At 39.6% G+C, this 24,068-nt stretch overlaps 1 protein-coding gene across 1 annotated transcript; it reads right to left on the bottom strand.

The window, feature by feature from the left end:
* Positions 1-1,259: 1,259 nt before the first annotated feature.
* Positions 1,260-17,299, bottom strand: malt1 (MALT paracaspase 1). The gene is made up of 17 exons (XM_080893558.1): positions 16,952-17,299; positions 15,750-15,916; positions 15,428-15,549; positions 13,700-13,847; positions 11,598-11,776; positions 11,320-11,416; positions 11,173-11,220; positions 10,039-10,062; positions 9,890-9,934; positions 8,770-8,973; positions 8,277-8,454; positions 7,248-7,319; positions 7,042-7,169; positions 5,500-5,649; positions 4,621-4,778; positions 4,368-4,493; positions 1,260-3,221 (listed from the first exon to the last, which is right to left on the bottom strand). Exons 1-17 carry the CDS (start codon positions 17,098-17,100, stop codon positions 2,730-2,732), a joined length of 2,487 nt encoding a protein of 828 aa, XP_080749684.1. The 5' UTR covers positions 17,101-17,299; the 3' UTR covers positions 1,260-2,729.
* Positions 17,300-24,068: the final 6,769 nt, after the last annotated feature.

Below are 24,068 nucleotides of genomic sequence, written 5' to 3'. Positions count from 1 at the left end.
TCGCAGCAGAAATCAAAACTCATCGATCCGATCTGATCTCATGCAGCTCCATCAGCACTCCCCATTCAGGTCAGAGGAAATTGGTCAGACTGCACATCGTCTTCATAGATGAAACAAGCGCATTCATTTTTATTCAGTAATAGCACATACCAATTATATAATTGAGACAAAAGAAGTGAAATGGTTAGATATTTAGTGGTTGAAAGAAACTTATTGTGGTTGAAAGAAACTTGAAGTACCTTTTTTTTTGTTCAAAACTATAATTTATTTATTTTCTATCTTCTGTCCCTTGTTGTGGACATCAGATCAGTTGCTGTAATTTTGTTCCTAATGCATTCAGATCATGTTGAAATGTTCACTTTCAGTGTTCACTGTGTGTGAACAGCTCCAACAATATATATGAGAATATGATGAAGACAAATTCTTTAAGCACAATATACTAAAAACTAAAAATTGGCAAAGGCAGAGAGACATACAAAAAAACAATTTCTTTAAATCTAGTTTAGTAGGTGGAAAATTCCCTTTTTCCTGTTCTGATTGTAGCTATTCTGTGAATAAAATGAATTGACTGGTGTGAATCGAAATGATTGTGTGACTTTAGCTTGATCTGATTGGTCAAACAATTTATTTCTATTCATTAAGAGAGGCAAACTGGGCCTGGGCCAGGCTTCCTGGAGTGCTAGGCCATGTTTCACCACTGATTTACCACATGAGATTCAGGAGGGCGCTATTTCACACAGGGCATTATACAGTCAAGGAATGAGAAAAAGATAAAAATAGGGAAAGCTTGCCTTTTAATTAGCGAATATCAATCAACTGTGCAGCAGACTGTGTGTACCCTCAGCCAGTGATGTCTCAGCATCAGGCCAAGGCCTAAAGCAGCAACACCAACTTGGGGGTGATAATGTGAACAGTGGCAGAAATCCCAGGAAAGGCACTGGAGTGGAACACTTTTGGAAAGTTTCATGGTTCATTGACAAGACAGAGGCTAAAAAAAGTCCTCTGCTATAGAAGGGTGTAAGCTGGGCTCATAATGTAAGGCAGTGAGTTCGAGAGCAGTGGGCTCAGAGACAGAGGCTGACAGCAGAGAGGTGTTCTGCTGCCATCCTGAGGGAGTCAATAAAAATAAACAGAAAAACATAGGTAACTAATTTTTGGGGTTGTTTTTTTTTTTGTTGGTTTGATTGTTTTTATTTCAGGTGTATTGTTAGAGATCAGTAGTAGAAATTAACAAACATGAGTCATTAATATATGTTTAAGGTACTTTAAGGCTCATTTTCAGCTCCAAGTTTTATAGTAAACCAGCCTTATATGACTTCCCAGTAACACACACAATCAAATTAAAAACAATACTCAAGTGACTACCTGCCACACGCCTTGTAAACGTTACTTATGAACTCGATCTCCCACTCCAAAAGTATGAATATTTTGGAGCAGCCCGGTGGTTAGCATGGTGGTTAGCACTGTTGGCGACTTGTCCAGTGTGTACCCCGCCTCTCGCCCTATGACAGCTGGCTCCAGCACCCCTCCACTCCAGCAAAGGATATGCGGAAGTGAATGAATGGATGGATGGATTTAAATTCTAATAAGTTACTTGATTGTAACCACGTGTTGCACTCTACATAAAGTGATCTATACTAATTAGAAGTCATGACTAAAGGGGACAAGAAATGCTGCACTGTTGGGCCCTACTCTCAGAAACTGAAGCCAGGTTTAATAACTAAGGGGTTAAAGTCTCGTGTGGTTGGTTGGTTCCGAAACTAGTGACAGAATCGATAACGCAGAGGAAAATAAGGTCACTAAAACTAAAATTCAGTTTAAGTTGATCACATCTGTGCTGTCTCCCATTGCAACAATGAGTTTTATGTTAAGGATTTACTGTTCACTTTCACTCTGTCTCTTCAGCAGTAAGTGGCTCTTCGCTGTTTGGCTAGTTGCATTCAAACGGGAAAATCCAGGGTTAGCCGTAATGTTCAGGTTTGTAAAGCACTTTATAAATGAGGGCCATATCTTACATATATACTTTAATGGTATATATGTAAGATAAAATAAGGAAAGGGCGATCCACTATAAGATTATTTCCAATTTATGCTATTTCTACAATTCAGAGGAAAATAATATTATAGAATTATACTTTTTGAACCAGTATTTGATGGCTGTAATGATATATCACCAGTTAACCCATTCATATATTTACACAGTGAAAGCAGAGAGAACATAAAAATACACACAAATTCCTCATCCAGCTGGTGGATTCAAACCCAAGACCCAAGACTTTTGCTGTGAGGCAAGAGTGCTAACCACTGCACCACCCTTAACCTTCATATATAATACCAAAAAAGCTGCCAAGTCACAAATGTATAAGTAATAATTATAAATACAGGAATACAAACATGGATGTAAACCACCTCTTTTTCTCAGGTTTATTTGATAAAATGCATACCATGTACCGTTTTTATTTTAATGCCCACCTAGTTTGTAGTTTAAATGCATCTGGCTAAGAAAAATAGTTTCAGCTCTATTTTTAAGTCTCTGAAATACTGTTACATGAGGACCTATTAGTCAGTTTACTCAAATACATGTTTTCAGTTCTCAAAACAGATTTACAAAGGTCAGCATAACACTTTCTGAAACAACCGATGTATAAAATATACATTTGACATATGTAACAACAAGAGCAGCAGTAATATAGATTCAGAACTACAGACATTTAAAGCTTCTATTCTGTCTCACTGTGGCTGTAGCTGCAGACTGTTGATGAACACAGTCTGCAGCTCGTTGATGTCGTCTGTGGTCTCTATGGGAATGCTGAGCCTGCCTGGTGAGCTCGAAAGCCCACCGGAGGTGTACGGTGGGTCATAGCGACACTGGCTGAGATTTTCATAGTAGATATCCCCGCAGCCTCCAACTGCGCCCTGCAGATGCTCACCGATGTCCAAATAGCGATGCTGCGGGGAGAGGCGGTTGTAGTCCTGGGCCTGGTGTGACCCGTGATAGAGGTGGTGGCGGTGTTCGGGTCCAGGGCTGTGACAGGGGCTGTGGGATGGACTGTGGGGCATCAGGCAGGTCTGCAGGCAGCTGTTTCGCCGCATGGCCCGGTGGAGATCCAGTCGGGCTATCAGCGGCTTTCCAATGTTGACGCTTTTCGTCCAGTGGATCGGATGATCGTCGTCCATAGCAGTGAAGGTTCCCTGAAGGCACACGGTGAAGACCAGCTCCTCCTGTTGCATGAGGTGTTAGCACACAAAAAGTTGTATTAATCAACACTCAAAGCTGTTGTAGCACAAAATGAAACCACATCAAATAATTTCTGAATTATAAATCATCTTAACAACTGTGAATAAACTTTATGGTGACCAGGTAAATCCTCCTACTTCCAGTGATCCTATAAGTTTTCTATGTGTCAACTATTCAATAGTTTATCTATACAAGAGGAAAAGTTTAATGACTTTTCCTTTACACACGCAAACATCACTATATCTATTAGATCAGAGATTAGCGAGGATTAGCAAGAGGAGAAGATCTTAATAAATCATAATCTGGGGTGGCTGTGGCTACATGTAGCTTGCCATCACCAGTGTGTGAATGGGTGGATGACTGAATGTGTAAAGTGCTATACAAATACAGCATTTAATAATGCCTCACAGCCTCCTAGAAGATCCACATGTGAAAATCCTATTTGATTTTCAACAAATTTGATTTTCACATTCGTTGATCTCTGACATCAACATGTTGTGACCCTGACCATTAACCATCATCTTTTATAGCTGAAGAGTAAAGATTATCCGCAGATGTCGATGTAGCAGCGGAGCAGATGTTACAGATGTTATACAAAGCTTCTCTGCCTATCCATTAAGTGGTGCAGAAGGTGGTCAGGAGAAATCATTAATTTTCCATAAACATTCATCACAGTTATTCATTTGGATGACCTCTGATGGAAAGAATAGCAAATGTGTACTCATTCAAACTAAATTCAAGCTGAATTCAAACAGCAACAGGATTGAAAGGATATAATTCCCTCAGCAAGTAACATGAATGCACTCCACAGCTGGTAGCTTAATATCCAGACACACGTTAGGGATTGCTCCACCCTTTGTGTAATATCTCCACATCTATTCCTACTCCTCAGATCAACTTATCCATCAACCAGAAAAAAGCCAGTTACATTCACACTGTGGCCTGGGAAGTGCGAGTATAGTTAAAACTCCATGAAACACATCCCACTACGCTCCGATCAGCTCACCAGTCTCAGACCTCAAATTAACCATGATGTTAGCTGGATCCAGCACTCTATATTTCCTCCAGTTATGTCCAGCTCCGAAATCTAGCACACTAAGCGATATACTGTAAATATTTATAATTCTTACCCTAAGCTTCTGCAGTGAGCTGAGTCTGGTGTAGAGACAGTGTTGCGGCAGACTGCTGGACAGGAGGTAGATCCCTGTCTCCTCTGGAGTTTCTCTATTCATCAATTTAGGATCCACATCAAGGTCCTAAGGGAGTTTTCACAAACAGAAAAAGTTGCATATTTACAGACACTTATGGTGTAACTTCTCCTTCACTGCTTAGTGATAGACAGATACAAATGTATGTTCTGCTTTCAGATTCATGAGAGCATACCTGTGAGAAGTCAGTGACGTGTGCTTGACAGAAGGACATGTCTGTAGGTTTCTTAACGATGTGAGTGTAAATCACGAGCACATTGGAGAACTCCGCAGCGAAGCCCAACTTAATCTGAGCGCCGCAGTCAAAGTTGAGACACATACTCTCAGGAAGTTCTGCAGTAAAATACAGAAACGAATTTAGACTCACATACATTTAAGTTTGCATACATTTGACCGAAAGTCCACCTGTAACCATTTACTTAAAATGAAAACTGAAAAACTTTGACTCCCATGTCCCAAAGATTAATAATAACAGCTTTATTATTATTAATCGTGTGTGTGAATAGTTTTTTGTTTTTACATTGCCCTTGTGCCTAAAAGAATTGAAAGAAAAATGCTAAATATGCATTACAGTCCTTTTAGTACAACTAAATAATGACTAACACAACAATATGTCAAATATATATCACTCATTCACCAAAAATGTCTTTAGTTTGTAAAATACTGAATGCTTTCACTGCTTCTCTCTCAAATGCCACAAATAAAACAGGCACGAAAGAAAAAGCAGCATTTAAAGTGAGAAACCTAACAGGTTGGGACAATATTTAGAGGAACTGGGTCCCCCTCAGACACTGTGAAAGCAAGATTTACAACAGTAAGAGCGAATGACTTCTCCATTGTAGGGGCAAATACTAGAAGAGGCACCGTGGCTGTTACAGGGTGCGTCTCTCACTCTACTGATTGTTGCCCCTTCACCAAGTTTCTACCAGTATAAGCTGAGCACTTTTTCACCATTTGTAAAAATCTGACTGAGCCTCCAGTTCTGAGCTGCCATAGGCAAATAAGGTTTTTAACATATAAAAAAAATGCTTTAAATCTCTAGTACTAAACTCACCGTGAGCTTTTGCCCACTGTCGGCTGTGGGCATGAGCGAGATCAGCGCTGTCTCCGGGCAAAATAGGATCCGTCAGCGCTCTCCTCTCCGACAGACTGCTGCGGATCTCCAGAGCCTGCTTCCCCTTTGTAGCGTCAAACTGGCCCATATCTGTGCACAAAACATAAATCAGACAGTCTGCAGTTATTATAACACAAAAAGCCAAAACATCCTTACATGACCTGAAACGCAATCAGATTACCGTATTTCCCGGACTACAAAGCGCACCTAAATATTAGCCGCACAAGCTAAAATCAGGGGAAAATCCTGTTTTGTACATACATTAGCCGCACCTGACCAAAAGCCGCAGGTGTTTCAATGTTGACTTATCATATGTAAGAGAATATGCACAAAGGGAATTGTCAGGAAAGAGATGGCTGTTTGGAGACATCACTTTTATTAATATTTTGAAAAACAAGTTATGGGTACATATTTGCACATGTAGTACATAACAATAACCTACAGCACACCAGAACAATAGATTCGGCCTACCTTTTAGGCTCAGGTGCAGTGACACAGCTTTAACAAGAAGAAAAGTCAGTCATTCACCACCATCTTTCTCTTCTTCCTACGCACTAAAACCACCAAAGTCCTCTCCTCCAGTGTCGGATACAAACAGGCTCATGATGGCTTCGTCATCCACTCTTCTTCTCTCCTTCGTTGTCACTTTCAAAACCAAAGAAATCCTCATTGTCAGTGTCAGAGTCGAACAGCCTCAGAAGGGCCGTGGCGGTGTCCTCCTCTCCATCATGCAGCAGTCCAGCCCTTCAAAATCCGTTGGTGATCGTGGATGTTTTCACACTTTTCCACGCTGTCAGAATCCACCGGTGGAGTTGGGCATAACTTGCTTTTTGGGCATAACTTGCAAGTTTATCGCCGCTCATCATCCACGACTCCCGCTGAACGCGTAGCGCTACTTTGAAGTTTGTTTTTCGCGCTACTTCGTACGGCACTACGTTGCCTGGCGGACGGACATGTGACTAACATACCACTCTTGAACCCCGATCCTTCCGCCAGGCAACGTAGTGCCGTACAACAGCGGAACACACAAAACAAATCGTCTTACGATATGACAAAAATCACGGACAATCCATAGAAAAGCCGCACCTGACTAAAAGCCGCAGGGTTCAAAGCTTGTGCAAAAAGTAGCGGCTTATAGCCCGACATTTACGGTAAAAACATTGCATTGGGAGTTGAGAGGCATTGGATTTTTAATTTAACAAAAGCTAATGGATCATAAACTTGTGGGTCCTTGAAGGAAACTCCATTAGCCAACAAGCATGGAAGAATAATGGAAAGCAGAATACGTTTAATTAAATTGTTTTATTCTTTTCATTAAACTGACCGCTGAAACACATCCTGCAGGAAACACAGTAACTGAAATGCAATTTAATTTAAATTTTGCCAAAGGATTCAAAATGCTCTGCTGATCATCTTTTAACTAAGTGCTTCCTACATTGTCTCTGATGTTAGCATATGCTGTACTTTTGTGTTGTTTCTTACCCTCGGCGACTCTGTCCAGCACCACAGTGATCTTCTCGTCATCCAGCAGGCGCTTCTTCAGAAACTTGACAAACACACCGTTGGTGAAGCCGGTGGAGCTCAGCTCAAAGGCCTCTGCATCTTGGCACCTGAACAGCCAAACAAATAATTCAACACTTCATATCTGGGAAACCAAAACCATGTATGAAGTTAATTTATGGACTTACGTAGCATATCCAAAGACAATGTTGGCGGTAACCCTCAGGACGACGTTTGAAGTGCTGTCATCGTGAATATTCCTGAAAATAAATATGTAAAATTTTGATACTTTCTAAACTTTAAGCTAGAGAGACAATAGTTTCCTAACTGTCCTTTTCTTAAAGAAAACAGAATATATGCAGTGCTCAAAGAAAATTAGAGGAACACTCAAAGCAGACATTGGGTCTTGAAGGTCGACGTACATGCTCGTAATGAGATGCCGGATTACATCCTGTTTGATCTTCTCACAGACCTGGATCAGGACATCGAGAGCTCCTGGATAGTCCGTGGCTTAATTTGACACATGGTCTTTTATCCCCATACCAAACAGCAATCAGTGTAGTGCTGGCTAGCATGTTTAGGTCTGATCTTCAAAGGATATGCCTCCCCAGACCAACACTGACCCAATACAAACAAATCATGTTGGATGATGTTACAGGCATATTGTTCACCAAGGTGTCTCCAGATACTTTGTCACATGTGCTCGGTGTGAATCTTCTGCTACACCCTCCACAATCTTGAGACTGTGTCGGGAGACACAGCAAACCTTCTTGTGATGACACATACAGATGTGCCATCCTGGAGAAGGTGGACTACCTGTGCACCCTGAATGGGCTGTAGATACCATCTCATGGTATGAGCAGTGACAATGCCACTAACAAACACCAAAACTAGAGAGAATCAGTCAGGAGGGACGAGGAGAGAGCAATTCAGTTCAATTTTATTTATATAGCACCAAAACTGTTGCCTCAATGCAGTTATAGCAGTGGTCAGTAACGGCCACTTGTGCAACCTTTCCTTTTGGGGGCGATGTCTTCTTGTTACCTGCTCAGTGCCACTGGTATCACTTTTATTTGAACCAACGCTGCTAAAATGGGTTCACAATGTTTCCTGCTTTGTAGCAGGACAGACGGATACCCCGGCGGTTTAACTGACTGTGTGTTATACAGTGATGATCTGTGTTCTCTTGATTTTTTCTGAATGACTCTAGCACTCACCTCTTCCTGCACATGTCCAGCAGAAAAACATTGAGGTCCGTCTCCTTTTCCTGCATCAGTTTAAGGATGCTCTGCACACACAAACAGTTGGCTGAGCGGTACGGATTTGGAGCATCTACTGGCACCATGAAACTGTTTCCATAGTTTTCATATCCGTGACCAGCATAGTACAGCAGACCTAAAGAGGAAAGTCGGCATTTCAGTCAGGCAGCTGAGAGATACAAGATCTGGTTGCATACAGCTTTTTTTACTGTTGTTATTTAATGTTTATTTAATTAGAATAACATTTGTTAAGTTATAAATAATCTTGAAAATGCTATGCATTCATTTATATTTTCTTATTTTATCTAAATATTGTTTATGCTTAGATTAGAAGGATTAAAATGGTAGTGTTTCTCTTTCATGCTGTGTTTTGGGATCCGTATATTTCTGTCACCTTCTGGGCTGAAACAATGGCCCAAACCGCTCAGAGGTAAGTCAAATGCAAACGTACCATAGACTCCTTTGTGAAGCAGCAGTAGAAACTCATCTACAGCATTTCTCATCTCTGACTCTGTGAGGTCTAGTAGCGAAACCACCTTGAAGTTTAGCTGCCGCAGGAGGTTAGTGAGATCATAAACATCCACCATTGGAGCTTTAAGCTGCGGGTGGTTCTGGTAAGACAGGTTTCCGATCAGCAGGGCCACTTTGTCAGTTGCTGGGATCAAACACATGAAAGGGAGAAAATGATGAATGTAATAAAAGGAATACCATCCAAAAATCAATGACATACATGGTTTCAGAACTGGAAAGTGAAGTGGAAACAGAAAATAACTGAAGGCGGAAGCGACATGTGTGACAACGGTGCAAAATCCAGTTATGAAACCTTACAGGTGTGTAGCGAACATCAGAACAAAGGCAAAGTTCACTGGAACATGACGTTAAGTAGTATCGGTTTAAAGGTGTTATAACGCAGGGGCTTTCCTTTTTCCCCCACATACGACTCATCTGCTTTGCTTACTTTTAATATCATGTAAATGACAACAAAGTCCATGTTTTTTTCCTGTCCTTATTTGAGTAAATCTGCTGGTACTGTTTTGCACAGGATCGTTTGTTCAGTTAGACTACAATAAACAATGATTTCCAATGGCAGTTCCTATTTTTTTTGCATGGCTGCACAGTACATGTTAGAGCAAGAAAAACATCCATCAGAAGAAACGGGAAATTTACATACATTCACAGCATTTGTGGTTTATTGTTTGCACAAACTAGAAACTGAGGTAGAGATGATAAGAATCATAATAACCAAGAAATGGAGGGAGGAAGGAAGGAAGTGTTTCATACAACAGTGACATTATTATCACGCTGATGTCATAAAACACGCCAGCCTTTTGTGAAGCTTTTCCTTTTTTGGTGAGTAGCTTTTTTTAGTGGGTGTTATTCTCTGGTGTTTAGTGCATGATGCTGCAAAGTGTTATTTTGTCCTTGTGTGTGGCTGCTAACACTGTGCTACAAGAAGGTTTCACATCTTTGTGTTGGCGTAAGTACTGAGACTGAAACTGATCGCAGTAGTATCGCACATGCAAAGTAGAGGAACTGTGCACCAGCTATCAGTCCTGCATAAAGACACTCACCATAAAGTTGTTCAGGAATACTGTTTAGGAAGAATTCATTGGAACCTAAAAAACAACAAGAAAGTCAACACAAAGCCAAGCATAACATAGGAAGTGCTGTTTAAGAGAAATATTTGATGTCTATGCTTGCTGCGCGTGGTTCCTCTTACCTTCTCCAATGGCGTAAATGTCATCTAGGAAAAAAAAATATCATTATCACTCAAGTTTAGCGTACAAAACTGATTAGTTAAATGAAAGGGTGAAACTTAATAGTAATAAAAGTAATAGTAATAATATTCAGAATTAATAAGAAAGAAAAGACCAAAACCAACACTGAAGTAATCTGCTAACGTCTCTTTGTGCACAAGGACACATGATCAGTCTGCTCTTTGTCTACATTTCATTTATAGACTCTACAGAGATTCAGGGGAAGCAAACAGATGCATGAAACAGTGAGCAAAAAGCATTTATTGTTTCAGTATTTAAGTAATATTTTCCCCTGTTGCATCTGATTCAGCTCAAATAAATGTGACTGAGCATTCAACTTAAAATGGCTTGCAACTGTTCTCATAGTGGTCCACAGTGGGATACTACACCACTGGATTTAAATGATGTGTTTCAGAAACATTTTTACACAGATTTCTTTTTTTTTTTACTTCCAATCTGGCCAGAAAAACAACTTGTTTAAATGAGTAAACACTTTTTAAATGATGCTGGAAGCTCGTAGGTTGTTTTTTTTTCCCGCAGTAGCAAACACTGTGTCATGTCACTCCTAGTTCCCCTCAATCTCTACAACTGAAGTAGAGAGTACAAAATTAGCATGACCCACAGAGCCACAAAAACCACAATAATTGAAAAAACAACAGAATGATACACAGAAACTATTTGGTGGTCTAAATGTTTCTTTGTGAGTATTTGTAACAGTCAAAGGATGCTGAGTGTGGGACTGCAACAGTCATCATCACACGTAATGGACACGTAACCACAACTTAGTGCTGCAGACATTTTTCCCCATACAGCAATCGAGCTCTGTCACACAGACAGAGAAACACGATGAGTGGTTGAATTGGATCACTTCATTAAGTACCACAGATAAATATGAAATGCATTAAAGATGACAGGAAGGATTGATTTTAGTACAATCAGAAAGCATGCATGTGAGTTTTGTGCTGATTAGTGAGAATAATCCAAGACCACGATCCACATGCAATCTGAATGAAGTTGTGATTTCCATTCGCATGCAGCTAACACCTGCTAACTGTTACCCAATTTAAAACACCATGCACCAGTGCCTTCAACTCTACCTTCAGAGCACTCCATTGCCCCTGAAATCTGGACTGATATCCTTGGTGCTTTCAGTTAAGAACAGAGGCAAATAATCGCTCAAATATGATGACAATGAAACTGGTTCAATAGTAATTTTAAACAAAATGTCTTCAAGTGTGACATACCTATCACAACATCAACTTCATTGGTCCACATTCTCTCAGAGCTGCTGCTGATCTCACAGCGATACCTGCCTTGTTGTTCCTGCATCACGTGAGGAATCTGAAATATACACACAGTTATGCCACAACAGTTTTAATGTCTCAAACACACACACACACACACACACACACACACACACACACACACACACACACACACACACACACACACACACACACACACACACACACACACACAAACAAGCAATAAAAGAAAAACATTTCTTCCCATATCCTCTCACCATGAGTTTCCTCTTTGTAGAATTCGGAATTGGGACTCCATTTCTGTGCCACTGGTATCGAGGAATCGGCCGTCCCACGGCTCCGCATTCCAGCTGCAAATCTTCCCCAACATGTAGCCGCTGGGACTGAGGCTGGATCACCACCTTTTGTCGACCATCTAAAAAGTGATAACTCTGCCCTGATGATGTGAGGAAAGAAGACAATTACACACAGCACTGCATAACGTATTCTTCATCCGTTAAAGGATTCCCATTTGAGCTGGAAAAAGTGACAGAGTTTCAGGTCCCGCAAAAATAAACAAGTCCTGTTCAGACAAAGAACAGGAAACTGAGGTCAGTGAGCTTCAAACACTAATAATATCTCAGTGATGAATCATTTGTTTTCAATGGAGAAAATCTACATAAAGTCAGAATAAAATGTTGGAATACTGGAGAAAACCTTTGTACACAACACCAAGAAAGAAACTTCTGATTAACTGTGTAAACTGCAAGATTTTGCATACTGTTTTTTATGTTATTTAATTACTAGTACATTATTAGGTTGCAACTGTTGGTTGTTGTCCTCAAAGAGGGATATAGGTTAGCTGGGAAAGTTATTTTTATTAACAGTCAACCAAATCAGGCAAAGCTATTTTACAGTGACAAAAGCTTGTAGTGTGCCATTTATTAGCTTTGAGCAATAAGGCCACATCTTCGTCACAGCATCCATGTTATTTTCATATTCCAAGCACAGGAGCACAGGGTAGCTGGAAGGAAGTAAAAAAAAACTCATAAAAGACAAACATCTGAAGAGCATATGTATTAAATATTGCAAGTGTGCTAGCTATGTGCACAGTATATAGCTAGCGCACACTGCAAGGCATCAGGTCAGAACGATCACAGTCACTGGTCCTTTTTTGAGGATTTAAATTCCACACTTAAACTTCTTCTCTAGTACCACACATTCAAGATGTGTACCAGCAGGCGTGGCTCTGGATTATGAAATACTTCGCCTGCTATCCAAACAATATAACAACAAACTGTCAATCACTGCTGCTTTGCATTGAATAGACAAGAGCTTTTGGTCTTATAACTAATCTGTAACAATTGTGATGTAACAAGAGTGCAGTGTTTAACACCGCGCTAATTCGCACACACGCTAGATTCTTGAGATTCTTGGCTGAGCAGCTGTAGCGCAGAATTAATATTTAGCGCATTTATGCTAATAACCACAGCAATTAACCACAGGAATTACAAAATCACTTCTGCATCACGCTAAAGCCATTCACAAACGCTGCTAAAGAAACTTCAATGTTTTAGCTTTAACTGGAGATAAGATTACCAACGGCTCTACAAAAAAGGCCCTTTCTCTAACAGTAAGAACTCATGACAGCCCTCCTGTCTTGGCCAGAGTTGATGTGTTTTTGGAGGTTTTTTGGTAGGCGGAGTCAATCAATGCAAATGGGAGCACTTGGTCAGTTTCCAGCATTTGAGCTGTATCCCTCTCTCTCTCTTATCTACCCAGCATTATGTTACTTGTTTTGCCTGCTTCAACCTTTTAATATAGTTTTGCATAGTACAACACCTGACACCAGGCGTGGGGGAACTCCAGGTCTCAAGCGCCAGTGTCCTACAGGTTTTAGATGTGTCCTCGATCCAACACAGCTGATTTAAATGGCTACATTACCTCCTCAACATGTCTCGAAGTTCTCCACAGGCCTGGTAATGAACTAATTGTTTGATTCAGATGTGGTGACCCAGGATGATATCTAAAACCTGCAGGACACCGGCCCTTGAGTTCCCAATCCCCGCTCTTACACTCACCATTTTAACTCCACCTGCTGAGATGCTGACAACACTGACCTCATAACCTCTTTTCAGTTAATACTTTTAATTTAAACTGTGTCTCTTTCAGTTTTTGTCATGGCTCATGAGGTGAATCATGACCTGATAACTTAATTTCTTCTATCCACACAGCGGACAGCATATAGACAGTGATGTAATTCAACTCCTAAAGCCCAGAGATGTGAAATATATACAATCAGAGCTGTAACATCAAACATCACCTTAACTGAATATGATTTTTGGACAGATCTACTGAATATAAACCTGCACAATCTTACCGTAACACAAGGTGACATTCAGGACATCCACCTGAGCCCAGTGGCTGAACTCAAAGGCATCTCCACAGTTGACTCTGCAGATGTAAAAACCAGCATCCTTCATCTGGACTGGACTTATTACCAAGTCTGGGGAGAAGCTGTTTGGAACCTGAAGTTTGAAAACCACATTTATTAGTTTACAAGGTTGTTCCCAGCTCAGAAGTGAGACAATTTCGACACCACAGTCATTTTATCTAATGCCTGAAAACTCTGCATGATGGAAACATTATGTCATCATTATGGACATAATAAACTGGAAGGTATATGCATTTTTCTCAACTTGGGCCTGTGAGCTTTGTCTTTCTTTGATCTTCTACTGTCAATGATCTTTATGAGTCGCTGAAATCCAAAAAGGGATGATAAAGTCTTTTACATCACAAGATCAGGAGCAAGCAGGGCATAAGGAGCACTGTTTCTATTTGAAAAAGGTGCTGATTGAGATCACTTCAAGCCCAAACTTGTTAATTTTGTACTTCAGCTCAAGTTTGTGACTCACTGCTTAAAATCCTGACTTCCTTAAAGACTTCTGCCAGGAAGTACTGCTTAAGGAAATGCATTTCAGAGACCGTGAGGCAAAGTTAACAGTTTGGGGAAAAATATTTTTTAAAATAACCTTGCAGTTACCTAAAATTACATTTAGTGTCTTGAAAAAAGATTGGAAAAAAATTGTGTATTTATAAAACTAATGTCCTTAGTTTTAGTCTGTTAGTTCATTTAGGGAAATCAGGCTGAAGAGGCTGACAAACAGCCTCCTTATAATCATTAAAAACACACAAACAACACTGACACTAATGAAATTTAAACATTAACTACACAACACAATGAGCAAAACCACTCTGTAAACTGAGTGAAAATAAACTAAAACCAAAACACAAACTCATTAGAAAAGATCAAAGCTTTGGGTAGAAACTTAGACATGAGCTCCTTCCTCCTAATAATACGACAGCATCTGAATGTGTCTTTTTCTATGATTGAGCACCCATGATGAAGGAAGGAAGTGTTTCATACAACAGTGACATGATGATGAAGGATGTAAAAGTTACATCCTTCAAGTCAGAATGAGTAACACTTATGTATCCCTTTCAGCATGGCGTCACAAGACTGAATGCATGCTGACGCTGACACATGCAGACAATTGCAACTGTGCACCTTTATGAGTTGCTCAGCTCACTAAAAAACATCCCTGCGCTATAGGAAGAGATTCAGGTAAGTTTCTTAACCACTTATTTAGGATCACCCATTAACTATGATGAAACAACAGTGCTATTTACTGCATCGATGATAGGGTAATCATGTCTTCTCACTATTGGAAATACTCTGTTTTATGGGAAAGTCCTGACTGAGAAGAGAATGCAACCGCAGGACTCACTAGTGGTGAATTTACCGGATCATGCAGGTGGACTTTGTACTAGGAAGTTGTCGGTTTAAACACCATTTAATGTTTGATCAGACCATGTTGGACATTTTTGATCTCACATGCATTTCAGTTGTGTCATTTCTAGTAAAGTTAGTAAAGTTATGGCTGCAGTGAATGTGTGAAAAAACGCTAAAGAGGTTTTAACGCAAGTACTTCAATTTAAAGTCAGAAAAAATTCAATGTGTGTGTGTGTGTGTGTGTGTGTGTGTGTGTGTGTGTGTGTGTGTGTGTGTGTGTGTGTGTGTGTGTGTGTGCGCGTCAGAGGAACTCACCTCTTCCTTAGATTTGAACCACTGGTACTGTACTGGAGACTTGCCCACAGCATGGCAGCTGAGCCGCAGATTGTGGCCACATATAATGGATACAGACTGGGGCTGAATGAGGATCTGGAGGGCTGCACATGTACAGGATAATTACTGTGAATTTACACTGATTTAGATGGACTGTATACAGCAGAACTTTGTGGTGCCTATAAGTTTCATCCAAACAGCACAATGAACTGCGAGCTTCAGATGAGAAATAAAAAGAATGCAGAAAGTGAAGATTAACCTGCATGATTGACAACATAGCAGCATCGATGTGGTTTTACTCTACCTGGCGGTTTCAGGCACTGCAGAGCCTCTGAGTTGCCTAAAGTTTGGAGGTAGTCCATCAGATGGCCTGTGGTGCAGCCTCGCTCTCCCATCAGCCTTAGCAGCATGAGACTCGGGCTTCCCTCCAGCTCCAGCACCTTCAGCGAGCACATCTCCATGTCGTCCGAGCTGGAAAACATGTAGGTGATTGTCAGCATTTCATATTTCAAATCGTATTACAGTAAAACTCGTCTTTACCATTTTCACACACGAAAACTCAGATCATAAGAAACTGTTAGACAAAGATAAGGGAATAAGTTTACACAAATTTAAAAGAAAGGCAAATTAATGATAATCTTTAAACCATCTGCACTGCTTAGTGCACAATCAGTGAAACACTTTATCTAACAGATAGATGTTAGTGTCATACCGTAACACTTGTATTTGTTGAAGCTTATTACAAAGCTCCTTAATAAGTTATATTTAAGAGCTGATATGTCTTGCTGTTCAGTTTTTGTGATTCTCTATTTACCTGAACTCCCTTCTTTTGTGCTATTTTACACTTGTCTGAGCTTATTTAGTTTGTACTTATTTGATTGAGCCACGTTGTTTTTTAAGTTTTGGCTGCTGTTTTGGTATAATAATGCATATTTCATCTTATAAGCAGACTGCACTGTACGGGGAATATATGTACTCAAACACACGGTGTAATAGTGATATTAGGCAGGTGTGATATCATATGATAATGTTACAGCTGTACAGTAACAGCTAGGATGAAAAAAACAGAGGCAAACATTAGTCATCATCATTATTTGTTAATAAAACTGCATATAAATAATGACTGGACCCTACACTTTTGATTGATAGTTTCATTAACTGCCATTAACCTGGAAGACGCTGTAAGGAAAAACAAATATTTGTCCAATTTAATCTCTCAATGAGGGTTTCTTGATTTTATTAACTTGGAGTTACATATTTATTTATGCCAGAAAATATACAGGTTAATTGTGCATTACTGTATTACATACTCTACACCTTTATTTTTTAATATAAACCACAACATAAAATTGACAATAACCACCAAACCGAACAGTGTAACTATAATGAAAGTTAATCGCATTAGTCTCCATTAGCTTTAATAAATAAACCGGTGGTTAAGTGTATGCATGCAATGATTTCTGGTCATTTGCTAAGTACAAGTACTAATAGTAATGTTTAACCCACCTGACTTTAAACCGTCTATCATTGCCAACAATCTCTCCAAGTTTTCGCCATCCTTTAGTGCTGGATTTGTCCAGCACCTCACACAGCCTCTTCACAACCGGCTCCTTCAACGAGTTGATCTTCGTGGACCGTTCCAAAGAGTCCGACATGACAGTTCCTCAACCAAAGCTCACCATCAACGTGTTTCTATCGCACGCAAAAGAAAAGTTATGGCACGAGAAATAAAATATGTCTACTTCCTGAAAGAAATGATAAAGTTGACAGACACGCCTACAGCGTCGTCTTGGTTTTTCCCCGTGGTGCAGCTCAGTTGTGGTTTCCTTCTAACAAAGACCACTTATGCGTAAAGAGGAGTCTCTGCATGTACGCTTGTGAAGCGAGAGGCGAAAAGAAAATCCCGAACTCTGGCCTGTTTTCAGAGTTTACCTCCTTTCATTAATTCAACGCCATTAAGATAAACCAAGTAACTTACTCAAAAATTAACCTGTGTGATATCTCATTTTCTATTCGTAATTTTGTTTGGCGTTAATCGAAAGAGGATAGCCTACTAGCTAGCTCTGTGCAAATGCCAAAGAGAGTGTAGCTGCCCTCTACTCGCCATTTGACTGAGCCAACACGATTATTTGGTATTTGTTCAGTGTAGTTAAATACGTCACTGTTTTTTTTTTTACTGTAAACGCTGCTAATACTAGCTAGTATATACCAAATAACCCTTATTTATCAAGGTTAATCTATATATTCTTTTCTTTTAACATGCAACGTCCTCGTATATTAAACGAGTGCTCAGGCTTAAAATCACAAACCAAGTGGCACAGACACAGGAACTTGAGGAGAGGTGAGTCATCTCGCTCAGTTTGCACTCTTTGATTGCAGTCAGCCGCTCAGGTGGGAGCCGGTGACCTCCTCAAAGTGAAGGAGCTAGAAATTTTCTATAGATTATTGGTTGGCACAGAAAATGAACAGGTTTTTTTAAGGATCAATCCTGTTTTCATTTATGTAGGCATCACTTCCTGGAAAGATACATTGAGGACTCAAACAGTTTTTACCCAGTACTGACATTATCAAGTCAAAACTGGTTGTACACAATGTACACAAAAAGGTTATATCACAAAAAAATTATTCTGTTAATCTGGACGTAGTGTTTTCAGTGGGGAAAACATTCACTCATCACTCATCCAAGTGACCATTTAAGTCTCGGCTGACTGCAGGCTTCCCCCACCTTATAAACTAGCACCACTGACTAACCCTAACCTGCAGTCAGCACTGGTTTTGTGAGTTGACCAAAGGAGAGGCTTGACACCCCTTGTCTCCTCTTACAGAATCTCAGAGCTTTTCTTCTATATACTCATATGGAGACTGGCTCTCTGTAAATCCTGTTTTGTCTAAAGGTACTTTTTGTAATTGCCCCCTGCAAGCTGTAACAAAGGTATTCACCACAAGGTGGCACTGTTTTACCACTGGAAGCATATCTTTTCAGGTGTGTGCTGCTGTTCAATCAGTCCAGTACCATAATAAAACAAAACCTGACAAAACTAACCTGTCTAAACTTAACTAAGCAGCATGTTGTTCATTAATAATATTTTTAAAAGTGATGATGCATGAAAATATTTGAGATATACAATAGATTCGGTATATAGGAGAATGGAGGGATGAAAAGTTCAAATTTAATGCTGGGAAATTCATGTTGAGGAACACACAAAAGAATAAAAGTTAATGTACAGAAACACAAACTAATAAAATTATAGTTGTGACTATTTTACAAACTGCAATGAGACTGCATGGTGCTGTTAGTGTACTCCTAGTGCCAGTCCCAAGCCTGGACTTATTTCCTCACATACTTTTGATATTTTTAGTTATTTTTTTGATGTCTTTAAACTTGTTAGAGTCCTGGGTAAGTGACCCAGTGTTTTGTGTTATTATAATTTTTTGATTTCATCACGGTTTATCATTACTAGTCTTTTGGTTTATGGTTCTGTATTTGTAGCTCTCTAGTTTTTCGCTTTCTGATTTCTTGGTTTTTGTTCCTGTGCATCTCACATTTAGTGTAGGTTTAGTTCTGACTTCACGTTTTTCTCATTCCCCAGTCAGTCGTGTCTCATGTCGCAGTTTGTTACTGTGTCAAGTCCATGTCTGTCGTGTGTTTTCTGTCTTATTTTGATAGTCCCTGTCCTGTGTGCAGTGTGTCTGGTTTTGCTTCCCCTTGTCTCATTAGGTCTGATTTGTCCCAGCTGTGTTACCACCTGTTCCCCATCCTCTCATTAGCTGTGTCCCAAAACTTGGATATTGTGGGCCACGAAGGATACATCCAACCCATCCTTCAAATCTGGGGAAAATGAGGACGCATTTGTCGGCCGGATTAAGAGGAGTCTACGAATTGAGACAGCCTTTGTCGCGTTGCTGTGACGTAATCGGTCTACAAATGTGCCCTCAGGAAGATGCAGCCTATGTTTAAAAAGTTAATTCCTATTTCTCAGTTCCTGGTTTATTTTCTTGTGTTTTAGTTTGAGTTTTTGTGTTTCTAGTTTCAAGTTTTGCTTTTGTGTTTGTAGTACACCCTGCCTGCTACACAGCAAACCTTGACAAAACTGTTTGTGACATACAGTGGGATGCAAAAGTTTGGGCAACCTTGTTAATAGTCATTATTTTCCTGTATAAATCGTTGGTTGTTACAATAAAAAATGTCAGTTAAATATATCATACAGGAGACACACACAGTGATATTTCAGAAGTGAAATGAAGTTTATTGGATTTACAGAAAGTGTGCAATAATTGTTTAAACAAAATCAGGCAGGTGCATAAATTTGGGCACTGTTGTCATTTTATTGATTCCAAAACCTTTAGAACTAATTACTGGAACTCAAATTGGCTTGGTAAACTCAGTGACCCCTGACCTACATACACAGGTGAATCCAATAATGAGAAAGAGTATTTAAGGGGGTCAATTGTAAGTTTTCCTCCTCTTTTAATTTTCTCTGAAGAGTAGCAACATGGGGGTCTCAAAAACAACTCTCAAATGACCTGGAGACAAAGATTGTTCACCATCATGGTTCAGGGGAAGGATACAGAAAGCTGTCTCAGAGATTTAAGCTGTCTGTTTCCATAGTTAGGAACATATTGAGAAAATGGAAGACCACAGGCTCAGTTCAAGTTAAGGCTCGAAGTGGCAGACCAAGAAAAATCTCGGATACACAGAAGCGACGAATGGTGAGAACAGTTAGAGTCAACCCACAGACCAGCACCAAAGACCTACAACATCATCTTGCAGCAGATGGAGTCACTGTGCATCGTTCAACCATTCAGCACACTTTACACAAGGAGATGCTGTATGCGAGAGTGATTCAGAGGAAGCCTTTTCTCCCCCCACAGCACAAACAGAGCCGCTTGAGGTTTGCTAAAGCACATTTGGACAAGCCAGCTTCATTGCGGAATAAGGTGCTGTGGACTGATGAAACTAAAATTGAGTTATTTGGGCATAACAAGGGGCGTTATGCATGGAGGAAAAAGAACACAGCATTCCAAGAAAAACACCTGCTACCTACAGTAAAATATGGTGGTGGTTCCATCATGCTGTGGGGCTGTGTGGCCAGTGCAGGGACTGGGAATCTTGTCAAAGTTGAGGGACACATGGATTCCACTCAGTATCAGCAGATTCTGGAGACCAAAGTCCAAGAATCAGTGACAAAGCTGAAGCTGCGCCGGGGCTGGATCTTTCAACAAGACAACGACCAGAAACACTGCTCAAAATCCCCCAAGGCATTCATGCAGAGGAACAAGTACAGCGTTCTGGAACGTTCATCTCAGTCCCCAGACCTGAATATTATTGAAAATCTGTGGTGTGAGTTAAAGACAGCTGTCCATGCTCGGAAGCCATCAAACCTGAATGAACTAGAGATGTTTTGTAAAGAGCAATGGTCCAAAATACCGTCAACCACAATCCAGACTCTCATTGGAACCTACAGGAAGCGTTTAGAGGCTGTAATTTCTGCAAAAGGCGGATCTACTAAATATTTATTTCATTTCTTTTTTGTGGTGCCCAAATTTATGCACCTGCCTGATTTTGTTTAAACAATTATTGCACACTTTCTGTAAAACCAATAAACTTCAATTTACTTCTCAAATATCACTGTGTTTCTCCTATATGATATATCTAACTAACATTTTTTATCGTAACAACCAACGATTTATACAGGATAATAAGGACTATTAACAAGGTTGCCCAAACTTTTGCATCCCACTGTATATAACACTGACTTTTTCTCCACTATGCAATCTTTTGTCCTGCACCTCCTTAAATTGTCTTACTCACTGTGATTCTCTGTTCTTAATGATTTTACATATTGTAATTTGATAGGTATTTCCATTCATTCTTATTGATTTTTAATTCTTTGTAAAGTAACCTTCAGTGTTTAGTGTTATTATTTAATAAAATATATTTTACCCTAAAGATTAATGGGGTCCAGCCATTTATAACTTCCTTGTTAAATCTTCTTAGAGTTATAACAATTTTATCAGCAGCTGGTTTAAGAGGATGACATTTTACATAAAAAAAAGACATGCAGAGAAGCCACGAGTTTATTCTTCGAGTTAATCACCATGACAGTCTATGAAGATTAGAGATGTGAATCTATGAGGAGGTGCAGCACAGATTTAACATTTGTTTATGTAGAGTCTATTCAACACAGACTGCAAAACATGCAATTGTCTTGCAATAACATGACAAATTGCATTCTTAGGATTGAAAATGCCAACTGGAACAATGATGGTAATAACAACATAAACTCACCTTTATTTAACGTCACCAAACAAACAGGTTCTTTTGATTGTTTATGGCTATATAAGTAAGTAATGTGTTTAATATAAAATGTGAACATGACTTAAACAGAAACTAAAGGTGTGTCACTCTTAACTGACACGCCAGATGGGCTAAGCACTGCCCAGATAGACAGGCGTGTGGAAAAGTACTGGGGAGCTTCTCTGCTGAACGCAAATTTTTGTTGCTGTGGAAGTTATCCCGCAAACATGTAATGCTTCGCCCAGCCTTGGGGCAAATTACAAGTAGTCACAGTTAAAGCTTTTCACTGAAACCTGTAATTTTACCACATTTGTTTTAAAAATCAGCCCTTTTTAATAAAGCATTTTATTCCTATTGAGCGATCATGTGAGAAGCTTTATCCTATCTTAAAATCAGTATGAGTAATTTCCAGCCACACTTTCCAGTTTCAAATAAACACGGGCAAAGAGTTGACTGAGAGAGTCCAAATGTAACAGTAGAGAAAATCCTGAACACTGAATCATAGTGGATATATTTAGGCTTTTTTTGGTCAGCTATTAACTGTGACTCATCTAGAATCAAAAGGCCTAAAAACTGTATGACATGACAAATACTACAACAGAAAACATATCAAATGTTTGAGCTGAGAAAATGCATTATTTAAAGCAATATACTAACTAATTAACTAACTAACTAAAAAGAAATAAAAATATACTAATTTTGAATTTGATGGCAGCAACATTTCTCCAAAAAAGTTGGTGCAGAGCCATGTTTACCACGGCGTAGCATCACCTCATCTTTTTACAACAGCCCATAAATGTCTAAGACCAGCTGCTGGACTGTGGAAGAAGAATGCTGTCCCTTTCTCGTCTGTTAGAAGATTCTAGCTGCTCTTTCATGATGGACTGAATGTTTTCATTGGTGAAAGGCTTGGACTGCTAGCAGGTCAGTTCAGCACCCAGACATATATGCAGTTTGACAAGCTGAAATACCCACGCTCTTCCCTGAAAAATACATAGTCTGGATGGGAGTATTCGATGCTCTAAACCTTTAAGCGTTGATGGTGCGTTTCTAAATGTTTCCACTTCCACAGGCACTAATGCACCCTCATACCATAAGTGATCATCTAGATCATGTTCACCTAAAGCTCCTTTCTTACATGACAGAGTTTCAACCGGCATTTGTGGATGCACAATGAACTGTGTTTACAGACAGTGATTTGTAGAAGTGATCCTGAACCCATGACGTGATGACCAAAGCTCACAGACAACCAGTATTGATATTCTGTCTTGTCTCTTGCGCACAGGGATTTCTCCAGATTTTCAGAATCCCTTGATGATTATGTTCTGTAGATGATGGGATAAGTTTTTCAATTTTACATTGAGGAACATTATTCTAAAATTATTCCACAATTTGTGGACAGTTTTTTTTTCGTAAAATGGTGACCCTCTGCCCATTTTTACTTTTGGAAGCTCTGCCTATTTAAGGTGCTTTTTTGATGCCCATGCATGTTACTCACCAGTTGCCAATTAACCTGATTAGTTGCAGATGTTCCAATTGCTTTTCTACCATTTTCCCCCATCTGAACTTTTTTTTAAAATGTGTTAGTGCTATTATGATGCTATTAATGGCAGCAGGCTTAAGGGAGCTTGTATTTTTCATAAAATACAAGTGAAACAACGTGAAACTTGTGCACACTCTGATCAGGTTTCACGTCATTTGTTTGTTAGCAAGGAGCTGCTTAAGTGAACTCAAGAAAACCTTTGTGGACATGGTGATCTGTAGTCTGTCCTTGACCAGTGCCCCTAAAAAATAACAACACTGATGATGGTGGACAAAGAGGAACGTCCACACCTCCATATCAGACGAGAGCATCCCCATAACATCATTTCACCTGTTGTACTTAACCCTTTCATATTCCAAAATAGAGGTTGTCGTCACTGGAAGACAGCTGCACCTGTTTGCAGCAAACAGTGTACAAGCCATCTAGAAATCAACAATACCGCACAGATGGATGCTTGAAGTAAAATTCAAAGATAAGGCTGGTGAGATTCTATATTTTACTTTTTGTTGCCAAATCCTAAAGTAAGACCAAAAGTAGCTACGGCTAAATCTACATCAGAGAATTAACACCAACAAGGAGATGTATATGGGACTGAATTAAAAAAACAAATTCTGTGTTCATGGTAACAAAAGAGTTAGTGTGGGGTGTATGTTAATATATTTTTATTTTACAGCAACAGTGTGATTATTGAATTTTATTACAAATTTCAACATTTAAAATGTTGCTCTCATACTGAAGGCCTTATAATTTACATAATGATGTTAGTGAAATCAAAATTCCCT

The sequence above is a fragment of the Rhamphochromis sp. 'chilingali' genome (assembly GCF_963969265.1).
Source record: "Rhamphochromis sp. 'chilingali' genome assembly, chromosome: 10".
In the NCBI taxonomy this organism is placed as follows: domain Eukaryota; kingdom Metazoa; phylum Chordata; class Actinopteri; order Cichliformes; family Cichlidae; genus Rhamphochromis; species Rhamphochromis sp. 'chilingali'.
Note: the sequence above shows the minus strand (reverse complement) of the source record. Positions and strands in the feature narration are given on the sequence as shown.